At 36.9% G+C, this 22,575-nt stretch overlaps 2 protein-coding genes and 1 long non-coding RNA gene across 4 annotated transcripts; all 3 read right to left on the bottom strand.

Moving 5' to 3' along the window:
- Positions 1-333: 333 nt before the first annotated feature.
- On the bottom strand, positions 334-1,699 carry LOC135658719 (AUGMIN subunit 6-like). Its single transcript, XM_065176182.1, has 3 exons — positions 1,461-1,699; positions 843-1,310; positions 334-673 (listed from the first exon to the last, which is right to left on the bottom strand). Exons 1-3 carry the CDS (start codon positions 1,675-1,677, stop codon positions 633-635), a joined length of 726 nt encoding a protein of 241 aa, XP_065032254.1. The 5' UTR covers positions 1,678-1,699; the 3' UTR covers positions 334-632.
- Positions 1,700-7,232: 5,533 nt separating this feature from the next.
- On the bottom strand, positions 7,233-8,154 carry LOC135658682 (uncharacterized). Its single transcript, XR_010505546.1, has 2 exons — positions 7,686-8,154; positions 7,233-7,523 (listed from the first exon to the last, which is right to left on the bottom strand). It is a non-coding gene; the product is annotated as an uncharacterized LOC135658682 (long non-coding RNA).
- A 1,067-nt stretch (positions 8,155-9,221) lies between these two features.
- LOC135658738 (uncharacterized) lies at positions 9,222-22,520 on the bottom strand. Of its 2 annotated transcripts, XM_065176223.1 has the most exons (14): positions 21,039-22,520; positions 20,827-20,939; positions 20,089-20,118; positions 19,868-20,010; positions 19,094-19,270; positions 18,883-18,946; positions 18,677-18,781; positions 18,080-18,233; positions 16,581-16,670; positions 14,774-14,829; positions 14,405-14,462; positions 12,950-13,304; positions 12,808-12,913; positions 9,222-9,470 (listed from the first exon to the last, which is right to left on the bottom strand). In XM_065176223.1, the coding sequence occupies exons 1-12, from the start codon at positions 21,118-21,120 to the stop codon at positions 13,168-13,170; spliced, it is 1,209 nt and encodes a 402-aa protein (XP_065032295.1). In that variant the 5' UTR covers positions 21,121-22,520; the 3' UTR covers positions 9,222-9,470; positions 12,808-12,913; positions 12,950-13,167. The 2 variants fall into 2 exon arrangements, with proteins under 2 accessions (XP_065032295.1, XP_065032296.1); XM_065176224.1 differs by lacking the exons at positions 12,808-12,913; positions 12,950-13,304 and having other exon boundaries at positions 21,039-22,516.
- Positions 22,521-22,575: the final 55 nt, after the last annotated feature.

Genomic DNA, 22,575 nt, shown 5'->3' with positions numbered 1-22,575 from the left:
TTATATGCAATTGTGATAGTTATATGCAATTAGAATTTTGATAGTTATACCCGAAGACTACCAAGAAAATTGTGATAGTTATATGCAATTAGAATTTTGATGGTTATACCCTCAGACTACCAAGAAAATTGTGAGACTTATATGCAATTAGAATTTTGATTTGCATATGGGTTACAGAGGATTCTCCATGAGTCATTTGTAGGCAAACTGATTGCTTGTGCACAAAACCTGATTCACAAAATACCGAATTATAACTTGCAGTCCACATGTCACCAATATTTACCCATGACGATAACAAAGATCTGACCCACAAATCCAAAACAAGCCATTGAAGGGTAAGAAGGACATTTTGTTAAGTCGGAAAAGATACAACATAATTACAGCTGCTACACACCGGGTAGAGAAAATGACACCATCATCAAAACAACCAACAACAACAGTGAAATCGCATGTAAATTAGACTACATCACACGATTCAAACTCGAATTAGAAACCCTTATATTTCAGTTGCTTAAGTTAGTCACCATCGCATCGCAAACAAATGTATGATGTTGGCCCTCTGACCAAGACTGCTGCATCTAACCTTTCTCTTCAGCTGCATATAATACCACCACCATGGTGGATATGGAACTCTAGTGTTCCATGAGAGCAGCATCAGTTTCAGATAATGGTGCTGCAGAAGAAAAGAAAATGGTTGCCACAGTTAGCGGTGTAGTAATCAGGAACAAGAACTATGAGCAATGCACTCAGCCAACAGAGCGGACAGTGAAGACCAAAATCAACACCCACACTAGGCAGTTTGAAAAAATATACCAACACATGCCTGGAAATATTAACCATACCAAGCAAGTCCTCGTATGCATCTTGGAAGAATGATGATTCCAGTAACAATGGAGGTGAGAAAACTTGATCCAGAGTGTTGTTAGCTTCAGGATGCGTTCTTTGTATTTTTTCAGTGGATGGTTGGAACAGCCTGGCCAGGTTTTTGTTCTCCTTCAGTCCATTCAATCTATTTAACATATCTGGAATGAAGCTTTGCTGGCTATTGGCATTACAGGAAAGATCTGTCATGTTCATCGGGGCCTGATCTTCTGGTGGTGAGGAGAAAACCAGTTGTTGATTTCTCCAGTTAGGAACATAGTCGATTTCTTTCTGAGAAGCAGCATCTGTTGTTGATAGAGGTATAAAGAAGTGTTCAGAACCATCATCACTGCTTCTTTCCTGCAACAATTCTGAGTTGCTTGATGAGCTTGATAGTGCAGCTTCACGAACAGAACGACGAATGTTGTGAGCATAATAATCATCAGTCTCTGAAAAATTAAACCACATGGAATAGTGAATAGACAAGTAAAATTTGCTCATCTCTATTTATTATGTAAACAAAGTAGAAACTGGATAATAGCTGTTGGTCTTCAACATCTGAAGATCGCCTCGAGTGGGTAATGGCTGAAGGCGCTGACCTTGTGCTTCACCATCTTCATCAATTGTAAATGGAGGTGAAACTGTTTTTGGGGCTGGCAAAGTTTCCTGATTGGTTTGACTACCTACAGGATGCTGCTTTGGTGCTTGGTTGCCTTTCCCCGATGAATTTGGAGTTAGATTGAATAAATGAGGGAGTTTCAAAGTTGGACTACCGGAGACTTTCTCAATCTGAGCAGAGGAGAATTTACAAGTCATCTCAGCAACTTCATCAGTCAACCTTTCCTGTTAATAAAATTTCAAATTCATTAGCAGTACATAGAGGCAAAAAGGGACAAATCTTAAAGATGACAAATTCTTGAACTAGAGGTGATTGACGAGTTGGGTCAGTCACGCTGAGATGGGTTATAGTAGGGACATGTAAGGCTGATGTGAATCGAGCCAATTTTCTAGTGGGTTTAGATTTCTAAATGAGGATTGAGGAACCAAACTATATAGCTATATGGTCAGAGTGGTTGATCATATTTGGTTTTGCATGTCAGAAGGGGGTTCAAGAAGATATAATTAAAACATTGCTATAAGCAAAACGTATGCTTGACCTTAATATAGCCAACCAGCCAACAGGTCAAGAGTTCTCGACCAGGCTCTGAACTATGTTCATGACAAGTTATCCTAAACAGTCCGGTGGGTTTGGTTTGACTTGGTGCATGTGATTAGAAATTGATGCCTCTACTTAAAGCAGCTGTTCTGTGTTGTAGATCTATGTTCCGTTACATTTAGTTAAGATATATCATAAATCTGGATACAGAGCAACCCTGCTTTTCCAAATAACTGCATCTTGAAAAGTAACTTGATATACAGTCATTCTCCTTTTAAGTTATAGAATTTTGTTAGCCAGCAGCATATACTTCAGCAAATCCACACTGGCCATATTGGTGACCACCGGGATTCCTGGTGTGGAACCTTATATAATTAGTCCATGGTTGCTGTGGCACTTAAGTGCTCATTACTTTAGTTCACACAGATTATACTGGTTAAGTAATGTTTAATGCTTTAGTGATGAAAATTGTAAAATGTGGTAGTCATGCTGCATATTATGTTGCATATGGATATAGGGAAATTCATCCTCCGATGTTTCTTGAGTAGATACAGTAGCATTTCTATAATCCTAGTTTGCCTATTTGATGGGCATCTTGGAGTTGGATATACCTGATGAACACATTTCTTTAGAGCATCATTACCTCTATGGGAGTAATCAAGTTGTGGATTAGTTAGAATCAGATGCTGCTGGAACTATTAGTTATGTGTGGCATGAAGACACCCTAAGGCTTCTGTTAAATCTAAACTTGTGGATTCTTGTGGTTGCATTTTCTCAAGGAGAGGCAAGCAGTGTTTTGTTACAGAAAAGAAAACAAAAAATTAGGCAATTTTGTGTCAAGTTTCTTAGGAGAAATTTAAACCACATTTCAACAGGCAAATAACTTGCTGCACACCCACGTAATGGTATGTTCATGATCACGGTTGCCGTTTGTGACTGTATCAGTTTTCCCAGCTTGACTCGTCTCAATACCACAGTTTGATAATTTTTTGATGTATCAATGAAAATAACGTTTTAGCATTTGCAAGCTAATTAATGGTTGCAAGGACCAAAAGTAAGTTTTTTATATAGTGAAGTGGAAACTGTAAGAAAATTCTATATTTATTTTGTAGGCAGCAAAATTTATCTATGATTTTATATTCACTCAACTTCTGATGAATATCTTGACAATTAATGCAGATTTCTCTTTGAAAGTTGACATATTCTATAATTAGTTACCTTATCACCATAGTATTGTTCCTGTCAATGTCTCAAACGTTATTTAATGCTGCGGTTTTTTTGGGTGTCTGATAACATGTGTTTATTAAGAGAGCGACTTAATTCTTTATTTGTGATTTTTTTCCTGTTTGTTTATTTTGCTGATTGCTTTTCAACCTTTGCTGCTAAAGGTGAAAGCTAATGAAGGGGAGGGCCCGGAACTGCTTAGTAGTGCATCTGACAGCAGTAGCAGTGGGCATGCGGAGTCACTAGCTGCAACTCTTGCAGAACATCGCCAACATTTAGTTAGCATACAGGTCTAGTGATACCGGGATAACACTAATCATTTAGGGGCTAGTCCTCCCTGTAAAATTTCAGACCTTTATCCCTTTACTTTTATGATAATCCTTTTGCATTTTGATTCTTATAATTATTGATTTGTTCTTATCTGAATTTTAAGTGAGCAATCTGGTTGGATTTATTTAAAGCATAATTGAATTTTGTTCAAAAAACTGTATTTTGCCATATTTTCAATCATAACTTCACATTAATCCTTCAATGTCATCTATATTGGGTTCTCGGCCATGTGACACGTTTTCTTGTATGTGGTGTAGGCCTCAACTGTGATTAGGAAACATATCAATAGTTCTAATCACATTGTGGGCATTTCCTTTTTGTGTAAAATCATGAATTTTTTTTTTCCTTTTCTCCCGGTGTTCTGGTTTTTTATTTTGTGTGTGTCTTTACATTAACTTATCCTGCTATTCAGGGACTTGTTGATCAACTAAAGGAAGTCATTCCAGCAATACAGATGTCAATTTCAGATCTCACTGAAGAAGTAAACAATATTTTTTCAACCATGGTAGATGGGTTTAGTGTGCAATCAAGCACAACTGTTCAGTGCCAAAGTGCTGGAAGACAGTTGGTGGATTTGGTAATTATCGATGAGCTTTGTTGATCATCCAAGCATGTAACAACTGTATCAACCATCGAGTGGACATGTCACTCGAATCCCAATCGAATGTCATACTGATCTTAAATTAAGAATTTACCCTTAGCATCACCCAATTTCTTCGAGAAAAAATAATAAATTAGTCGATAACATAAAGCTGTTGGATTTGATAATTATCAATGAGCTTTGTTGATCATCCAAGCATGTAACTGTATCAACCATCGAGTGGACATGTCACCCGAATCGTCGATGAGCTTTTTTGATCATCCAAGCATATAACTGTATCAGCCATTGAGTCCAGCAGATACCTGACCATGCTTGGTGCTCTATCGATGTAAGGCCAGATGATGGGGATAACAATAGAATTTACAGAAAAGATGATGCAAATAAGCGAAGGATGTCACAACCGGAGGCATGGGTGATGCTGAGCTGGGTGACGCTGAGCGAGCGAAGACGAATCAACAGCACCCGTAAGATTGGTTGTGAGAGAAAGATCAGTATTGCTGGCTATGGAAGGTGCCGAGAAACCCGATTAACGATTCTCGACACTATATCGCCGGCGACCATACCGAAAACAAAGCGACGAGTTCAAATCGGAAAGAATCGACACATGAAGATCACTTTTAGGAGGGATCTAGAACATGTACCGGATCTTGATAAGAGGGGAGAACGTAGGAGTCCGCTAGGTCAGAGATCGACAACTCAATTTGGCTGGTCTCAGGAGGCGTCCGGCCAGGGCGATCTACGCTCGCTCGGCGCCGCTTAACCAGTAACATAAAAAACAAAGAAAGGATGATCAGAGTTCTCGATCCAAATTCTATCGCTCGATTTTATACCCAGTCTCGGTAACGGTGGAAAATAAACATTAACTCTTTTCCTCTATTTTTTTAGTTTTTTATTTTATTTTATAAAACAATATTTTTTATGATAACGAAATTATCACTTATCATTAACATAATATCATACAATTAATTGAAACAAGTCGATAGAAAAGATAAAATCAGATAATTATTTATAATCGATTAATGTGAAACATTAGAGTCGATCACCGTCCAACATATATTATCGTGTAGAGATTAGCATATAAAGACGGTTCAAACTTAGCTCCCCTGTCACCCATATGCATAAAATATCAATGGGGGACGTTAAGGTAATTGTAAGCTATATTCTTTATAAAAAAACACAGAAGACTGAAAGGAGAAAAGAAAGCATGGTTATGGTTCTCGACTACGGGAGGGCTGACGGGTGCACTATCATTTTTGGTTTGGCCCGCTTACAATTTACATCGTCGAGTCGGGTTTAAAATCAATTGATCTCGATCCAAATTCTAATACTCGGTTCGGGTTATGCCCAGTCTCGGTAACGGTGGAAAATAGACATTAACTCTTTTCCTCTCTTTTTCAGTTTTTTATTTTGATTTATAAAAAAAATATTTTTTATGATAATGAAATTATCACTTACCATTAAGATAATATCGTATAATTAATTGAAACGAGTCGACGGGGAAGATAAAATCTGATAATTAATTATAATCGATTGATATGAAACATTAGAGTCGATCACCGTCCAACATATATTATCGTGTAGAGGTTAGCATAGAAAGACGGTTCAAGCTTAGCTCTCTTGTCACCCATATGTATAAAATATCGATAGGGGACGTTAGGATAATTGCACGCTATATTCTTAATAAAGAAACACAGAAGACTGAAAGAAGAAAAGAAAGAATGGTTAGGGTTCTCGACTACGGGAGGGCTGACGGGTGCACTATCCTTTTTGGTTTGGCCCACTTACAATTGGCATCGTCGAGTCGGGCTTGAAATCAATTGATCTCGATCAAAATTCTATTGCTCGGTTCGGTTTATGCCCTGTCTCGGTAACGGTGGAAAATAGGCATTAACTTATTTCCTCTCTTTTTCGGTTTTTTATTTTGTTTTATAAAAAAATATTTTTTATTATAACGAAATTATCACTTACCATTAAGATAATATCGTACAATTAATTGAAACAGGTCTTTAGGGAAGATAAAATCTGATAATTAATTATGATCGATTGATATGAAACATTAGAGTCGATCACCGTTCAACATATATTATCGTGTAGAGGTTAGCATAGAAAGACGGTTCAAGCTTAGCTCCCCTGTCACCCATATGCATAAAATATCGATGGGGGACGTTAGGTTAATTGCAAGGTATATTCTTTATAAAGAAACACAGAAGACCGAAAGAAGAAAAGAAAGGATGGTTAGGGTTCTCGACTACGGGAGGGCTGACGGGTGCACTATCCTTATTTGTTTGGCCCACTTACAATTGGCATCGTCGAGTCGGGCTTGAAATCAATTGATCTCGATCCAAATTCTATCGCTTGGTTCGGGTTATGCCTTGTCTCGGTAACGGTGGAAAATAGACATTAACTCATTTCCTCTCATTTTCGATTTTTTATTTTATTTTATAAAAAAATTATTTTTTTTAATAACGAAATTATCACTTACCGTTAAGATAATATCGTACAATTAATTAAAACAAGTCGATAGGGAAGATAAAATCTGATAATTAATTATAATCGATTGATATGAAACATTATAGTCGATCACCGTCCAACATATATTATCGTGTAGAGGTTAGCATAGAAAGACGGTTCAAGTTTAGCTCCCCTGTCACTCATATGCATAAAATATCAATGGGGGACGTTAGGGTAATTGCAAGCTATATTCTTTATAAAGAAACACAGAAGACTGAAAGAAGAAAAAAAAGGATGGTTAGGGTTCTCGACTACGGGAGGGCTGACGGGTGCACTATCTTTTTTGGTTTGGCCCGCTTACAATTGGCATTGTCAAGATCCACTATTTTTAGGATTATTATGTACTTTTATCATGATTTTTATTTTTTGTGAATCATCATGATTGAGTATAAAGATATGGCGTATTGCGTGATGACGATGTCGTTGTTAGGCATCAATTGAACGTCAAATTTTCTACATCTTGAACAGGGCTTCAGAATACAGTCATAGTCATGGACTTGAATAATAACTTTATAAAAGGTTGCATCAAAGAAATATCACAATCCCGAATGAGATATTTAAGCATATGGAGACTTAATAATACTTTTTCCAAATGTGGAGAGTAGAGGCAACAATAAATTTAATCAAAGTATCTTTAATTGCCTAGTCAGACAGTTCCTATCAAGAAAGTCCTGAAGCACAGGATGTTCCGGAGGCTCCCGGTGTGCCATCCATTCTCGTTCAGAAATTTCAACGCCATCTCATCCTCCAAGAACCCCTCGCGATCTCCTCTTGTTCGATCTTTTTCTTACCCTTCTTGATCTCTCCTTCCCTCTTGTCTTCGATTTTGATCTTTCTTCCCTAATTGAGCGATTTTGATCAGATGATGGAAAACAACGAAAACCCTAGCTCAAGTTGTCATCAAATCAAAGGCCAACGCACTTCACAGAAACAATACAAAAAAAATTCAAGCGCGATAAAGGTATCAGAAAACTAGCTAGGGTTTAGAAGAAGGAAACTTACCTCAACGGGCAAGGAAGACCAGATGCGGATACCGTCGTGCCGAGGGTTTCGTCGTGCCGAGGATTGCGCGATAAAGTCGCAATCTTCAAAGCGAGCGAGCGAGCGAGCGCAAGGGTTCCGCCGTGCCGAGGCTTCCAGAGACACAGAGTTTTGACTCGGCCAGCACGATCTTTTATATCATAGGAATTGAGCCGTGAGGTCGGCATCTGATGGTTGGAGTACTGATATGAGCGGATTGTGCACGGATTCGTCAGGCCACACAATTAATCGAGCCGTGCTTGGGTTTGAGCTCAGTGATTGTGAACTGAATGTGAATTTGTGAAAACATTCGGGTTCGATGAGGCTCCTCGGCTTGGTTCAACCGGATCGATTACTTGGTTGATTCGGATGAGCCTATGGGATGCATAAATATGAAGAATCATTGAAGAGCATTGCAGCTCCAATAAGATAAACAAAACTGGACATATAATTCAATATCACGATTAACAAAATAATAATAATAATAATAATAATAATAATTAGTAATAAATATTGATTGATTCGAATGAACCTAAAAGATTTGCATGGATTCACATCTACATTTCAGAATGTAGTTTTGATCATTGCTGGGCTCTTTTGGATACTATCTAGCTTTTCTAGTAAAAATATGTTTGTGCGCACGGTTGCTTTCTTAGATGACGCTTTTCTAGTAAAAGTATGTTTGTGCGCACGGTTGCTTTCTTAGATGACCTTTTCTCACAAATACATACTGACTTTGCGGAGTACTTAGAATCCCAATTTTATGTGATTGTATCTTCATAACCCATTACCTGTCTGATTCCACATCATTGCTATATCATCATCACTATGGTCTTAGAATTGTTTTCCTCAAATTAAAATGACCAAAACTGCAGTGCCTAGGAAAGGACAAAAGACATCCGTGAAATCAAAGCCGAGGTTTTTAATTTTTATATTACTATCGGTGCGAGGTCTAAAACCAAAGGAAGTAGAAAAACGAAAAAGCAACAAGGATATAAGGTTTGACTTTCTTTTTTTTCTTCCTTTTTCACATTCCATGAAGTACTTTAAGAATATCCATCTTTCTTCAAGAGCTTATTACCCAGCACTTGCAAGCAACCCACTAAGGTTAACAGCAAGCACATGGTTTTGTAGCTGGGTTTAACACAACTGCAAAAAAACTAACATTTCTAAAGGTTATAATAAATAATACAACATCGCAAATTTCCAACTTATACAAGAGCTCATATATAATTGATTCACATGCACCTCGATTCATAAAGCACTTCGAACCACGTTGTCTTTTGGCTTAAGTTAATCTATAAAAGAAGATTACATTTGGAGAACATTATCATGGAAAGCATAGACAACTGACATTGGCCTATACAGGGTTCCTCTACTTGCAACATCCGAGGTAAATCTTACGAAACTTGTCCATCTAACCAGAAAACCCATTTGTAGCACAAGCTGATCTGACAGTTGTTATGTTTCATGTATGCAGTTAGCATTTTGTTTGAAGACAATAGGCAGCAGGCCCCGTGAAAAATAGAATTGCCCATGAATTAGTAAAAGGATTATCATAAAAGTAAAGGGATAAAGGTCTGAAATTTTACAGGGAGGACTAGCCCGTAAATGATTAGTGTTATCCTGGTATCACTAGACCTGTATGCAAACTAAATGTTGGCGATGTTCTGCAAGAGTTGCAGCGAGTGATTCCGCATGCCCACTGCTACTGCTGTCAGATGCACTACGAAGCAGTTCCGAGCCCTCCCCTTCATTAGCTTTCACCTTTAGCAGCAAAGGTTGAAAAGCAATCAGCAAAATAAACAAACAGGAAAAAAAGCACAAATAAAGAATTAAGTCGCTCTCTTAATAAACACATGTTATCAGACACCAAAAAAACGGCAGCATTAAATAACATTTGAGACATTGACATGAAAAATACTATGGTGATAAGGTAACTATTTATAGAATATGTCAACTTTCAAAGAGAAATCTGCATTAATTGTCAAGATATTCATCAGAAGTTGAATGAATAGAAAATCATAGATAAATTTTGCTGCCTACAAAATAAATATATAATTTTCTTACAGTTTCCACTTCACTATATAAAAAACTTACTTTTGGTCCTTGCAACCATTAATTAGCTTGCAAATGCTAAAACGTTATTTTCATTGATACATCAAAAAATTATCAAACTGTGGTATTGAGACGAATCAAGCTGGGAAAACTGATAGTCACAAACGGCAACCGTGATCATGAACATACCATTACGTGGTTGTGCAGCAAGTTATTTGCCTGTTGAAATGTGGTTTAAATTTCTCCTAAGAAACTTGACACAAAATTGCCTAATTTTTTGTTTTCTTTTCTGTAACAAAACACTGCTTGCCTCTCCTTGAGAAAATGCAACCACAAGAATCCACAAGTTTAGATTTAACAGAAGCCTTAGGGTGTCTTCATGCCACACATAACTAATAGTTCCAGCAGCATCTGATTCTAACTAATCCACAACTTGATTACTCCCATAGAGGTAATGATGCTCTAAAGAAATGTGTTCATCAGGTATATCCAACTCCAAGATGCCCATCAAATAGGCAAACTAGGATTATAGAAATGCTACTGTATCTACTCTAGAAACATCGGAGGATGAATTTCCCTATATCCATATGCAACATAATATGCAGCATGACTACCACATTTTACAATTTTCATCACTAAAGCATTAAACATTACTTAACAAGTATAATCTGTGTGAACTAAAGTAATGAGCACTAAAGTGCCACAGCAACCATGGACTAATTATATAAGGTTCCACACCAGGAATCCCGGTGGTCACCAAAATGGCCAGTGTGGATTTGCTGAAGTATATGCTGCTGGCTAACAAAATTCTATAACTTAAAAGGAAAATGACTGTATATCAAGTTACTTTTCAAGATGCAGTTATTTGGAAAAGCAGGGTTGCTCTGTATCCAGATTTATGATATATCTTAACTAAATGTAACGGAACATAGATCTACAGCACAGAACAGCTGCTTTAAGTAGAGGCATCAATTGCTAATCACATGCACCAAGTCAAACCAAACCCACCAGACTGTTTAGGATAACTTGTCATGAACATAGTTCAGAGCCTGGTCGAGAACTCTTGACCTGTTGGCTGGTTGGCTATGTTAAGGTCAAGCATACATTTTGCTTATAGCAATGTTTTAATTATATCTTCTTGAATCCCCTTCTGACATGCAAAACCAAATATGATCAACCACTCTGACCATATAGCTATATAGTTTGGTTCCTCAATCCTCATTTAGAAATCTAAACCCACTAGAAAATTGGCTCGATTCACATCAGCCTTACATGTCCCTAATATAACCCATCTCAACGTGACTGACCCAACTCGTCAATCACCTCTAGTTCAAGAATTTGTCATCTTTAAGATTTGTCCCTTTTTGCCTCTATGTACTGCTAATGAATTTGAAATTTTATTAACAGGAAAGGTTGACTGATGAAGTTGCTGAGATGACTTGTAAATTCTCCTCTGCTCAGATTGAGAAAGTCTCCGGTAGTCCAACTTTGAAACTCCCTCATTTATTCAATCTAACTCCAAATTCATCGGGGAAAGGCCACCAAGCACCAAAGCAGCATCCTGTAGGTAGTCAAACCAATCAGGAAACTTTGCCAGCCCCAAAAACAGTTTCACCTCCATTTACAATTGATGAAGATGGTGAAGCACAAGGTCAGCGCCTTCAGCCATTACCCACTTGAGGCGATATTCAGATGTTGAAGACCAACAGCTATTATCCAGTTTCTACTTTGTTTACATAATAAATAGAGATGAGCAAATTTTACTTGTCTATTCACTATTCCATGTGGTTTAATTTTTCAGAGACTGATGATTATTATGCTCACAACATTCGTCGTTCTGTTCGTGAAGCTGCACTATCAAGCTCATCAAGCAACTCAGAATTGTTGCAGGAAAGAAGCAGTGATGATGGTTCTGAACACTTCTTTATACCTCTATCAACAACAGATGCTGCTTTTCAGAAAGAAATCGACGATGTTCCTGATTACTACAACTGGAGAAATCAACAACTGGTTTTCTCCTCACCACCAGAAGTTCAGGCCCCGATGAACATGACAGATCTTTCCTGTAATGCCAATAGCCAGCAAAGCTTCATTCCAGATATGTTAAATAGATTGAATGGACTGAAGGAGAACAAAAACCTGGCCAGGCTGTTCCAACCATCCACTGAAAAAATACAAAGAATGCATCCTGAAGTCAACGACACTCTGGATCAAGTTTTCTCACCTCCATTGTTACTGGAATCATCATTCTTCCAAGATGCATACGAGGACTTGCTCGGTATGGTTAATATTTCCAGGCATGTGTTGGTATTATTTTTTTCAAACTGCCTAGTGTGGGTGTTGATTTTGGTCTTCACTGTCCACTCTGTTGGCTGAGTGCATTGCTCATAGTTCTTGTTCCTGATTACTACACCGCTAACTGTGGCAACCTTTTTCTTTTCTTCTGCAGCACCATTATCTGAAACTGATGCTGCTCTCATGGAACACTAAGAGTTCCATATCCACCATGGTGGTGGTATTATATGCAGCTGAAGAGAAAGGTTAGATGCAGCCGTCTTGGTCGAGGGCCAACATCATACATTCGTTTGCGATGGTGACTAACTTAGGCAACTGAAATGTAAGGGTTTCTAATTCGAGCTTGAATCGTGTGATGTAGTCTAATTTTACACTCGATTCCACTGTTGTTGTTGGTTGTTTTGATGATGCATCTATCTAACTATCATTTTCTCTACCCGGTCATTGTGTAGCAGCTGTAATTATGCTGTATCTTTTCATACTTAACAAAATGTCCTTACCCTTCAATGGCTTGTTTTGTATTTGCGGGTCAGATCTTTTGTTATCGTCATGGGTAAATATTGGTGACGTGTGGACTGCAAGTTATATAATTCGGCATTATGTGAATCAGGTTTTTGTGCACAAGCAATCACTTTGCCTACAAATGACTCGTGGAGAATCCTCTGTAACCCATATGCAAATCAAAATTCTAATTGCATATAACTATCACAATTCTCCGTAACCACAGAGAAATGCAATTCATTAATTTTACCTTCGAAACCACTATTTTTAAGATCTTTGTGCGATGCAAATTCTCAAAGAATTGGACATCTCGAGCAAGTTTAGCAAGACTCATCTAGCTGGTGGGTGGTGGTGGGCTCAGTCCTGATCATCACAAATTATGGAATTATCACGGACTCACCCATCCTTCACCACAACTTTCTTGATGGCCGGCATGCTTCCTTCATGGCAAAATCTTCTTGCTCTTTTTCTGCTTGAGCCTCTTGCTGTGCTCATCTGATGATTTTTCCTGTTTGAGGGGTGGCAAGACACTATTGTCTTCAGATTCAGCTTGACTTAATACATGGGCTTCACTTGTTTCATCATCGTATTGGTCCCCAGTCTTTCTTTTCTACTTGACTTTACCAACTCTCTTCCTTTTAGATGCTTTCTTACCGCTAGAGATTGGCAATTCATCATTATCTACGGTTTCAGTATCATCGCATACTTGTAGATCAGCTTGTTGATCACAAGTATTGCCATTGGAACCTGTTTAACAAGAATTTTGAGACATTATCAAATTGTTTTACATGACGAACGAGTTCCTTACAGATTTTCTAACATTAATTAAAGAAGAAAACCGACCTATTCTAGAACATGATTTAGGTAAAAAGCTACCAACAATCTACATGTACAATTTGTTCCAACATCACTGTGCTGACAAGCACTGCCACAAAACATGCCTATTTGTCTGTGTTTCATGATACCCAAACACAAATACTTCATAGGCTAGCCAGATTTTTTTGTGTGGTAGAATACTTGACCAAACCTAAATGGAGGTACCATGACTAAAGATTCAACAATAACTAATGAGATGCCCATGACCACTGGGAACCAGAAGAGTCCTGATGGTAAGGCTTGTCTAAATCATTTGCTGTTAATAGTGTAATACAGTAAATTTATTGCCAATGATGTAAGAAGTCCATGGACTGATATTACTAGTAACTAGCACACATGGGCATGCTGTTGCTCAGGTATGTATACTCTTGAAACCCTGATATTTTATCAAACTATATAAATCTGAACACATGGAATATGTTTTGATTGGGTTTTATTTCAAATTTAGTATGCATTTAGGGCTTCGTTCATCATAACAAGTGATCCAAATTGTACCAAGTGGGCCTTGTCATGTGACCCAAATTGCCTAAGCCCATGCATTATCAGCATCCCTGTCAGGTCATTTGCCTAAGTGGGATTATTAGGAAGTCACAGTCTACCCTAACCAAATGGAGATGTCCTCAACAGAACTGGCTCAAAATCTCACTCAAGTACACTATTATCATGGTGTACATGATGTTCACGGTGTTAACCCTAAAGCTAGTTGACCTACTAATCCATTATTTGTATGGAGGTTAGCTATGTTTTAGATAGGACTTAGTTGACCTACTAATCCATTATTTGTATGGAGCAGAAACAGACACACGAGATGTTAACCATGTTAGTTATTTGAAATAGGTCAATCAAGTTATATGTACTAATATCACATTCATTTCCAATGTGAATCTACCGAAGTATCAAGTTGTATAGAGCCATAGAGCATGTAAATGTGAATTTGTAGCGTCAAATCCAAATTGTTAAATAAGTAATACCTTCGTCTGAGAAATGTGAATCGATCACCACATTTGTTAGATGTTGCTTGAGGAAAACCTATTAAAAAAAGAAATATACTCAATGATAGGTTTATACAAACCAAAAAGAAAATGTGAACTGTTTGCAAGCACAAGTTCTTGAACCTATGCATTCCTCTACAATATGCATCCAGTTACCCCAGTATAACCTATAAATTAATGGGCTTTACATGAAACATGAATCTAAACCAAGAGGAAGAACTAAATTGCAAAGCACCACCAAACTTAAATTCCCTTCTTTAAAAATGTTCTATTATATGTAAGCCAATGGATATTGAAAATTTTGTTGAAGCAAGATCCATTTATGAACTGATAGTAGTTATAGCATACCGCAGATAGAAGTTGTCTCGTCTTTGCATCCCACACACGCAAAGAGCTGTCCAATCCTATAAACCAATATCATCATTAAGCATGACCTTATAAACCTACGACCAAAACACTAATGCATAATGTGGCGAGTAAAGAACTAAGGCTTCCACCAAAGCATAGTTTGACATATTACTTGTGAAGACATGACATATGAAATTAAAAATATTTCATGCTTAACTATAGTTTTACCAAAAAAAACTCATAGCAAGAATATATATTACAGTTTCAAACATGACAAGAAATTTCAGACAAAGCTCTAGGACCAACAAAATAAGAGAAAAAGATTCTCTTACGTCTTCCACGTTCAAAATTATAGTTAACATTTAGTAAAAAGTAAACTTGAATTTGCAAGGTACACGTCACCACAAACAAGTATCCCAAAGTATGGCAGTACACTTTTCAGAATGTATCATCTTTTTAAATTACCAACAAGAGAACTTCCAAAACAACACATCCAAATATTACAAATGATGTCCATCTGATGCCGAGTCTAATGAGGTGGGAACTACCTAAAACTTGATGATGCTTACTGCTACCATTGAGATATTTTCTTCAATAAAATCTGTCAACATGACATAGCTAGAAATGAGAATTTCACACTAGGCTTGTGGTGTACTGCCCCAATGGCTAATCCAATCAAATTGGGGATTGGGTCAAGGTCGATGTCGGACCCAGGGTTGGGTTATAATTGTTCAAAACTAATCAGGACCAGGACAAGAACAATATCACCTATCCCCATCCCCATCTCAAGCCTCCCCCATCCTTTCTCCACGTATCCGACCGCACCAGAAAAAAACCCCAGCAATTTCATATAAGTAATTTCCCTACTATCTTGTTAATATAATTAAAGAATATATCAATAGTAAAAAATGTATTCATAAGCTATGAGATAACAGTTACATCAATCTTTGTTGGGTCGGAGATGGTACTAAGTTTATGAACCCGAGTCAAAGATGAGGCAAGGTCAGGGGACTTGGCTCAATCCAATTCAACTGGGTCGGGTTTGAACAGATTTGACAGGAAAACAGGCATAATCACGGTTGAATTGGGGTACAATTTTCCAAAACCGATTTAGGTCCAAGACAAGGACAGATATCACCTAACCCAACCCCAAGCCTGCCTGCACCATCCCATCTCACCCCAATGGAAAAAATGAACCCCCAACTATCTTGCAAATATAACTGAAGCATATGCCAATAATAATACATGTATTCTCGTAGGAAATTCATGTAGTGGTAAGACAGCTAGTACCATTAAATTTTTGTGTGGGTCAGGGATGATAATAAATTTATAAACCCGAGTCGAAGATGAGCAGGATGAGGGCCGTATGTTAGACATAACACTCTGGTTTTCATTAGAAACACAAACAAAAGGATGTTTATCTTTAACAAAGTTGATTGTAAAATAACTCCCAATAAACCATGAAAAGTATGTCAAACATTGACCTTCAAGATGAAACAGTATGCACCCAGTAATTTCTCTTGAAATGAAGCAATGAGAATTTTTAAAGGATAAAATCCAAAAATGGCTGATAATCCATGGAGGATCGTTACTCAACAAATCAAAGAACAATAGAAAGCTTGAAAAGTTACATTAAATGAAAACCACCAAATATATTAAATTTGGTATATCTGAGTTATAAACTAAAAACTTCCAACATGGAACACTATTCTCTTTCCTTTTTTTCGAGGAAACAAAACACTATTTTGTGCCATGGTAGAAGTAAAGTTGACTGAATATGTTGAATTAACAGTATACAACTTCTTACCACAAGATGCTATCACGGGAAGTTCTGGATGTCTCGCTATAGATCTGATGCTTCCAGAGCACTTACCAATAAAGCATCCCATCAGTTTTCCTGAAAACAAGGAAATCGACTGCCATCTAGTCAACATCAGGAGTTAGTTCTAAATATTAGTAACCCTGAATCACTTGAATCACCAGGGGCCAATTCATCATTGATAGAAGCTAATTATTAACTGTCTAACAGGTGATACAAATGTGAAACCATTACAAGAAAACTCAGATATTTCAAAATAATAAGCATCAGAATAACGGTAAATACTACAATTCAAAAAACTAAAATGAATGGTACTACCCAATATTTTAACAACACTAGGAATTTGAATTGTTAAATAAAATTTTTCAGCTATAAGCATGTCCTAGCTTCAAGCTCACATTGGAAAAATCTACTCAGTTAATTAGATGAAATATTATTACTTGAACTAAGTTAATAACAGAAAATAAAAGTTCCAAGTGAGTCAAGCTAGTTCCGTCTCTGATAATGAGCTCACTTCATTAACATTCTTTGGACCAAATCCTTAATCCAAGAGCACAGGTCACCAAAAATGTAAACATAAAGCATGAACTTCTCAGAAATGACAGAAAGCATTACTGCACAAAAACCAGGAGGATGACTATACCGCACATAGTTAAGAATAGTTGAGCCAGTTCATTGACAATGAAAAGAAATTAGAACATCATGTAATCAACTGAGAAAACTATGTAATATAGAAGTTAGCATAATTTCCTTTTTGCATACCATACCTGCAACACATGTCACATTCAAACCTTTAGTTTCCTTGTTGGAACTGACTATTCCTGGTTCAATATTCTTAATTCATGTTGAGTCTTAAACTTTTTTTACGATTTCATAAAGGCCTTCAACATCAGCTGATTGCTTCTAAAATTGCTTATGATGTAGCCACATATATTGTCTGACATAAAACTGTTTGAAAGAATTTTCTGTTCTACTGAAAGTTTTAACTCCAACAATTTGACCATAAAGGAATAACAAGTTGAGGTTCATCGGACAGCCCAAAAACTAAAAAGGTTTTATCGATGAAATAAAATAAGAAACCGTGATAATTTTGTCCATTATGGTAATAGGACTTAATTTATTATGGGAGTAGGAACAAGTAGCTAGACATCTGATAAATGTCTATAAGAATCAAAGAGTCTTAGATATGAGATGATAACTAAACGACAATCAGAGAAAGGATCTGATCAAGAAATTATATCCAATCAAGAAATTATATCCACAAAAAAAGAAAACAAAAGAGAAATAAACAAAACAGCTAAATATAATTAACAATGTAGTTGCACAGTGACCTTGTAGAACTATGACTTTCACTAGTTCTCATACATTAAATTTCAGAATCATGAGATTATGATCATAAAAAACAACAAACTAAAGAGGATGAATGAATCAGGTAAATAAAATTAAAGCATAGCCGCATGGTGTACATTTAGAACTATGACTTTTACCTGTTCTCATATCAAATGAAGCAAGATCCCCAGAACCATTGCCTACATAGACTGTATAGCCATCTAGATCTTCACAAACTGCTTTAATTGGAGATTCTCTAAAGTCGACTGAAATTATAGGTCTCCTCTGTGCTGAAGTGTCATAAAGACGAACCTATCACAAGATATAATTTTTAACAAATAAGAGAATAACAGCATACTGGTCATTAAAATCTCATGCGGACTGAGTAATTAGTTTACATCATTTTCTCAACTTCTAAAGCAATGGGTCAAGAACTATTAACCATATACAAAAGATTCATTAACCAGGATAGACCATATGGTCAAGAATATTTCAACATTAATCAATAAACAGAAGAAAACTGTTTATTAACTACAAGTTGGTTAACACTCCAAATGTGCAAGCAGTATTTGTAAAAAAGTTTGGTCAGGCACTGTTATCATAAAATCAAACTTAAGACTTTCAAATGTATCCTCGATCTCATGGCAACAATTGCAAAAGTTGTCGAAAGACTTACAATAAAAGTTATACTCCCAACTATTAGCATTTTTTAGCTTGTAAGCTACAACTAGTAAACATATTTCATAGTGCCATACCTGATGATTGATCGTGCCAGCCACAACTTTTCTATGGTCATCTTCACTCAGAAAAGTTGCAGCAGTAAACCAAGTTGGAGAGAATATACCAAGTCTATTAGGAGGCTACAAAAGACAAAGAGCAAACCGATAGAATCTTCATAATCAAAATACAAATAGACCAGAAACTCTCATTAAATTGCACTAATAAGAATGAAGTGACTCACAGATTTTGCACTCCAGATCTTACTGCATTTTCCAAGATCCCACATGTTCAATTCAATGCCATTCCTGAGAGAAAAGAAAACACAAATTAAAGTACTAGGCCAAAATTAGGCAATATAACAACCTTTCAAATTTTTATTAAAGAGGCTGTCACCCATGAATATAATTGCAACAAACTCATATACATTTCTTTAACAGCTTACGGAAACTTACCCTCCAAATAAGGCATAATTCTCACTTTTATCCACTGAAGAACATATTATTTTACCAGAAGAGCATACATTCCATGTAATATGAGAAGCAGTAGTTGAGTTTTCTGGCGCATCACCGACGGGAATGGACCTCAAGCAAGCATTACCCTTTTCCAGACAGGTAAGTAATGAAACTGACCTGAAAAACATAAGGATTGAATGAATATAAGAATGTGCATGCAATTCGAGATCACAACTAAAGTTTGTAAGTAACAGTACCACCATGAACTAAATTTTACTCGATAGATGTACAGAATTTCCATTCTTGCATACAGATGCATGCATATGCAAAATCATTGTGAATATACGTCAGCTAGTTCTCCTCTCTTCTAGTTCTAATACAACTTTCTTTGTCCACAAAGCTTTGCTCTTGAATCACTAGATAAACCTTCGTATTAAGTTTCACTATCTATATACATTGGAACCTTGGGATGTCAAATACAGGAGTAAGTGCTGAAAGCAAGAATAATCTATCTGAACTTTTTTATTCAATGTCCTGCAGATACATATGCCTGCAGCAGTCTTTTAAACATGATAGTGTCATAGGTTTGACCCTCTAAATGCCAATTGGGCAGGTGCTAAAATTTTAATTCAACCATCTGTGATATTCTTTCACATGAACAAGTTTCTACAGAATATATCTTAGGTACAGCAGATTGGTAAAATGTTCGGATACAAGTTCAAAAAAATGCTACATCTGCTATGAGCTATGAACTATGGCATTTATTTATGTTACCTTGATGGAACATCGATTCCTTTAGTTTTGAAGAGATGCAATCCAACAACATGATCATCATTAAGAGAGCCATCCAGTGATAAGGGTTGATCGATCTTAGTGATGCCCAAAGCCTCTCCATTAATAGGATTTAGACACTCAACCTGGAATTCATAGAATATCCCATGTTTCAACAACCTAGAAAAAGAGGGTTTTCTCTTGTTTCATATATGATAACTTACCAAACCATTCTTGCGAGCAACAGCCAAAAGCTGCAAAGAACAGCAAACAATTAACAAGTGTCATGTCTAGAAGGTAGAAGAATATTTTACACGTCGAACTGTTATGAGATTAAAGATATAATTATACTAGAGTAACATATAAGAATTTCCAAACAAAGGAAAGAAAGGTGGAAACACATCTTTAGTGATTACATGCCAATCCAAGAATGTGAAATAGAATGTGACATTATAGTCAACAGAATTCGCAAATCCAAAACAGGGTTCCAATGAATTATAAAACTTCCTTATAGGAATTGATCCTAGATCTCAAACTAATCGTGAATAATCACATTAAAGTTTGTATAATACTTAGGAATGCTTGTCCACCGTAATCAAACTCTAAAATCTTTGAACATACACTTTTCTTTTGTAATGTTAAACCACCATATCTCCATTGATCATCCAAATTAAACTTTCAAGCTGGAAAGTGAAGGCACAAAATAGGTTTCTGCTTCTTTAAGAAAGAAGAACATAACATGAATATTAGCTTCAAACTAGTGAAGCTTTCATTAATATTCAAGAGAAACTAATAAGATCGATTTCTGGTTTACTTCAAAACTACCAAGAAGCCATGAAGATCCAAAAGGAGACTAACATAAGCTTTGATTTGATTGTTTACCTCCCATTAAGTAGTTAAGATTGTCATAGCATCCATTTATGTATAATAACTCAAATCCAACAAAGAATGTGATAACAAACCGGATCAGTTTTGTGATCAGAATAAGAAGCAGCAAGGACACAAGATGAAGCATTTGGCTGCCCCCATGTTTCTACCACCTTTGGAATTCCAGTCTTTCCATGAGCTTCGACAACTGAAAACTCATTGCAATATCACATCATGAGTTGTAATTAAGAAATGCATGCCATGTAGACCATTCAAGAAAGAGTAATGTTTAAGCAATAACAACCACCTTTTACAAGACCGAGCACGTCAGTCGTCAAGGCTCTCAAAGGTGGGCATCCAGGGCACTCCAATGCACTTGTTCGTGGCATCTTCTTGAAACCTTTTGGCTCCTCAAAACTTCACCGAAATTATAAATTTCACCAGTAAGTAAAAGCAAAACAATTAACCGATCAATAGAACACACAAGAATAACAAAGCAATTAAGGTGTAGGGGCTGCAAAATCTTGTGCTGTGGAATCTCCAAAGAGAAGTAGGTAGAAAAAGATCAATCAATGTCCCAAAAATTACGAGTTTCAAACATACTTGATGGGAAGGAGAAAACAAAAAAAGACAAAAGATCTTTTATATAATCACACTGTGTATACATCTAAACTAGCTTCAACATATTTTTTCATGTTCCTTAGAGCCACAATATCGGTATCCTGTCATGCTAAACAGCTATTCTTTCAGAAGTCAGGAGCCAACTCCTCTTTCGAATCTCGACATAATGGAGCCTCTATCTCATTTAGCAGCTTACTAATAGTAATCGTCTGGTAAACATCCCATCTTGATCGACGCATTATGTTGATCCAACTACTAGGCTATCATATGGTGTTTTGTTTGTCTTCAAGTTCCTTAGATTAATTGATAGTGGACATGTCACCCGAATCCCAGTCTAATGTCATAATGATCTTAAATTAAGAATGTACCCTCAGCATCACCCAATTTCTTCGAGAAAGAAAAACAAATTAATCGATAACATAATGCTGTTGGATTTGGTAATTATCGATGAGCTTTGTTGATCATCCAAGCATGTAACAACTGTATCAACCATCGAGTGGACATATCACCCGAATCTCAGTTTAATGTCATACTGATCTTAACTTAAGAATTTATCCTTAGCATCACCCAATTTTTTCGAGAAAGAATAACAAATTAGTCGATAACATAAAGCTGTTAGATTTGGTAATTATCGATAAGCTTTGTTGATCATCCAAGCATGTAACTGTATCAACCATCGAGTGGACATGTCACCCGAATCGTCGATGAGCTTTGTTGATCATCCAAGCATGTAACTGTATCAGCCATCGAGTCCAGCAGATACCTGACCAAGCCTGGTGCTCTATCGATGTAAGACCAGATGATGGGGATAACAATAGAATTTACAGAAAGGACGATGCAAATAAGCGAAGGATGTCACAACCGGGGGCATAGGTGACGCTGAGCGAGCGAAGACGAATCAACAACACCCGTAAGATTGGTTATGAGAGAAAGATCAATATTGCTGGCTATGGAAGGTGCCGAGAAACCCGATTGACGATTCTCGACACCATATCGCCGGCGACCATACCGAAAACAGAGCGACGAGTTCAAATCGGAAAGAATCGACACATGAAGCTCACTTTTAGGAGGGATATAGAACATGTACCGGATCTTGCAAGAGGGGAGAACGTACGAGTCTGCTAGGTCAGAGATCGACAACTCGATTTGGCTGATCTCAGGAGGCGTCCGGCCAGGGCGATCTACGCTCGCTCGACGCCACTTAACCGGTGGCAAAAAAAATA

This window comes from Musa acuminata, unplaced genomic scaffold, assembly GCF_036884655.1.
Source record: "Musa acuminata AAA Group cultivar baxijiao unplaced genomic scaffold, Cavendish_Baxijiao_AAA HiC_scaffold_412, whole genome shotgun sequence".
Lineage (NCBI taxonomy): Eukaryota > Viridiplantae > Streptophyta > Magnoliopsida > Zingiberales > Musaceae > Musa > Musa acuminata.
Note: the sequence above shows the minus strand (reverse complement) of the source record. Positions and strands in the feature narration are given on the sequence as shown.

What these genes read in the sequence shown, in the direction of transcription:
- LOC135658738 (XM_065176223.1), bottom strand. Translation starts at nt 21,120, where the DNA reads ATGCCACGAACAAGTGCATTGGAGTGCCCTGGATGCCCACCTTTGAGA. An exon ending in TTGCTCGCAAGAATGGTTTG is followed by an intron (nt 20,011 to 20,088) that starts GTAAGTTATCAT and finishes TATGAATTCCAG; the next exon opens with GTTGAGTGTCTAAATCCTAT. An exon ending in TTCACATTTCTCAGACGAAG is followed by an intron (nt 13,305 to 14,404) that starts GTATTACTTATT and finishes CTTGTTAAACAG; the next exon opens with GTTCCAATGGCAATACTTGT.
- LOC135658719 (XM_065176182.1), bottom strand. Translation starts at nt 1,677, where the DNA reads ATGACTTGTAAATTCTCCTCTGCTCAGATTGAGAAAGTCTCCGGTAGT. An exon ending in TGAAGATGGTGAAGCACAAG is followed by an intron (nt 1,311 to 1,460) that starts GTCAGCGCCTTC and finishes TTAATTTTTCAG; the next exon opens with AGACTGATGATTATTATGCT. An exon ending in TGCATACGAGGACTTGCTTG is followed by an intron (nt 674 to 842) that starts GTATGGTTAATA and finishes TTTCTTCTGCAG; the next exon opens with CACCATTATCTGAAACTGAT.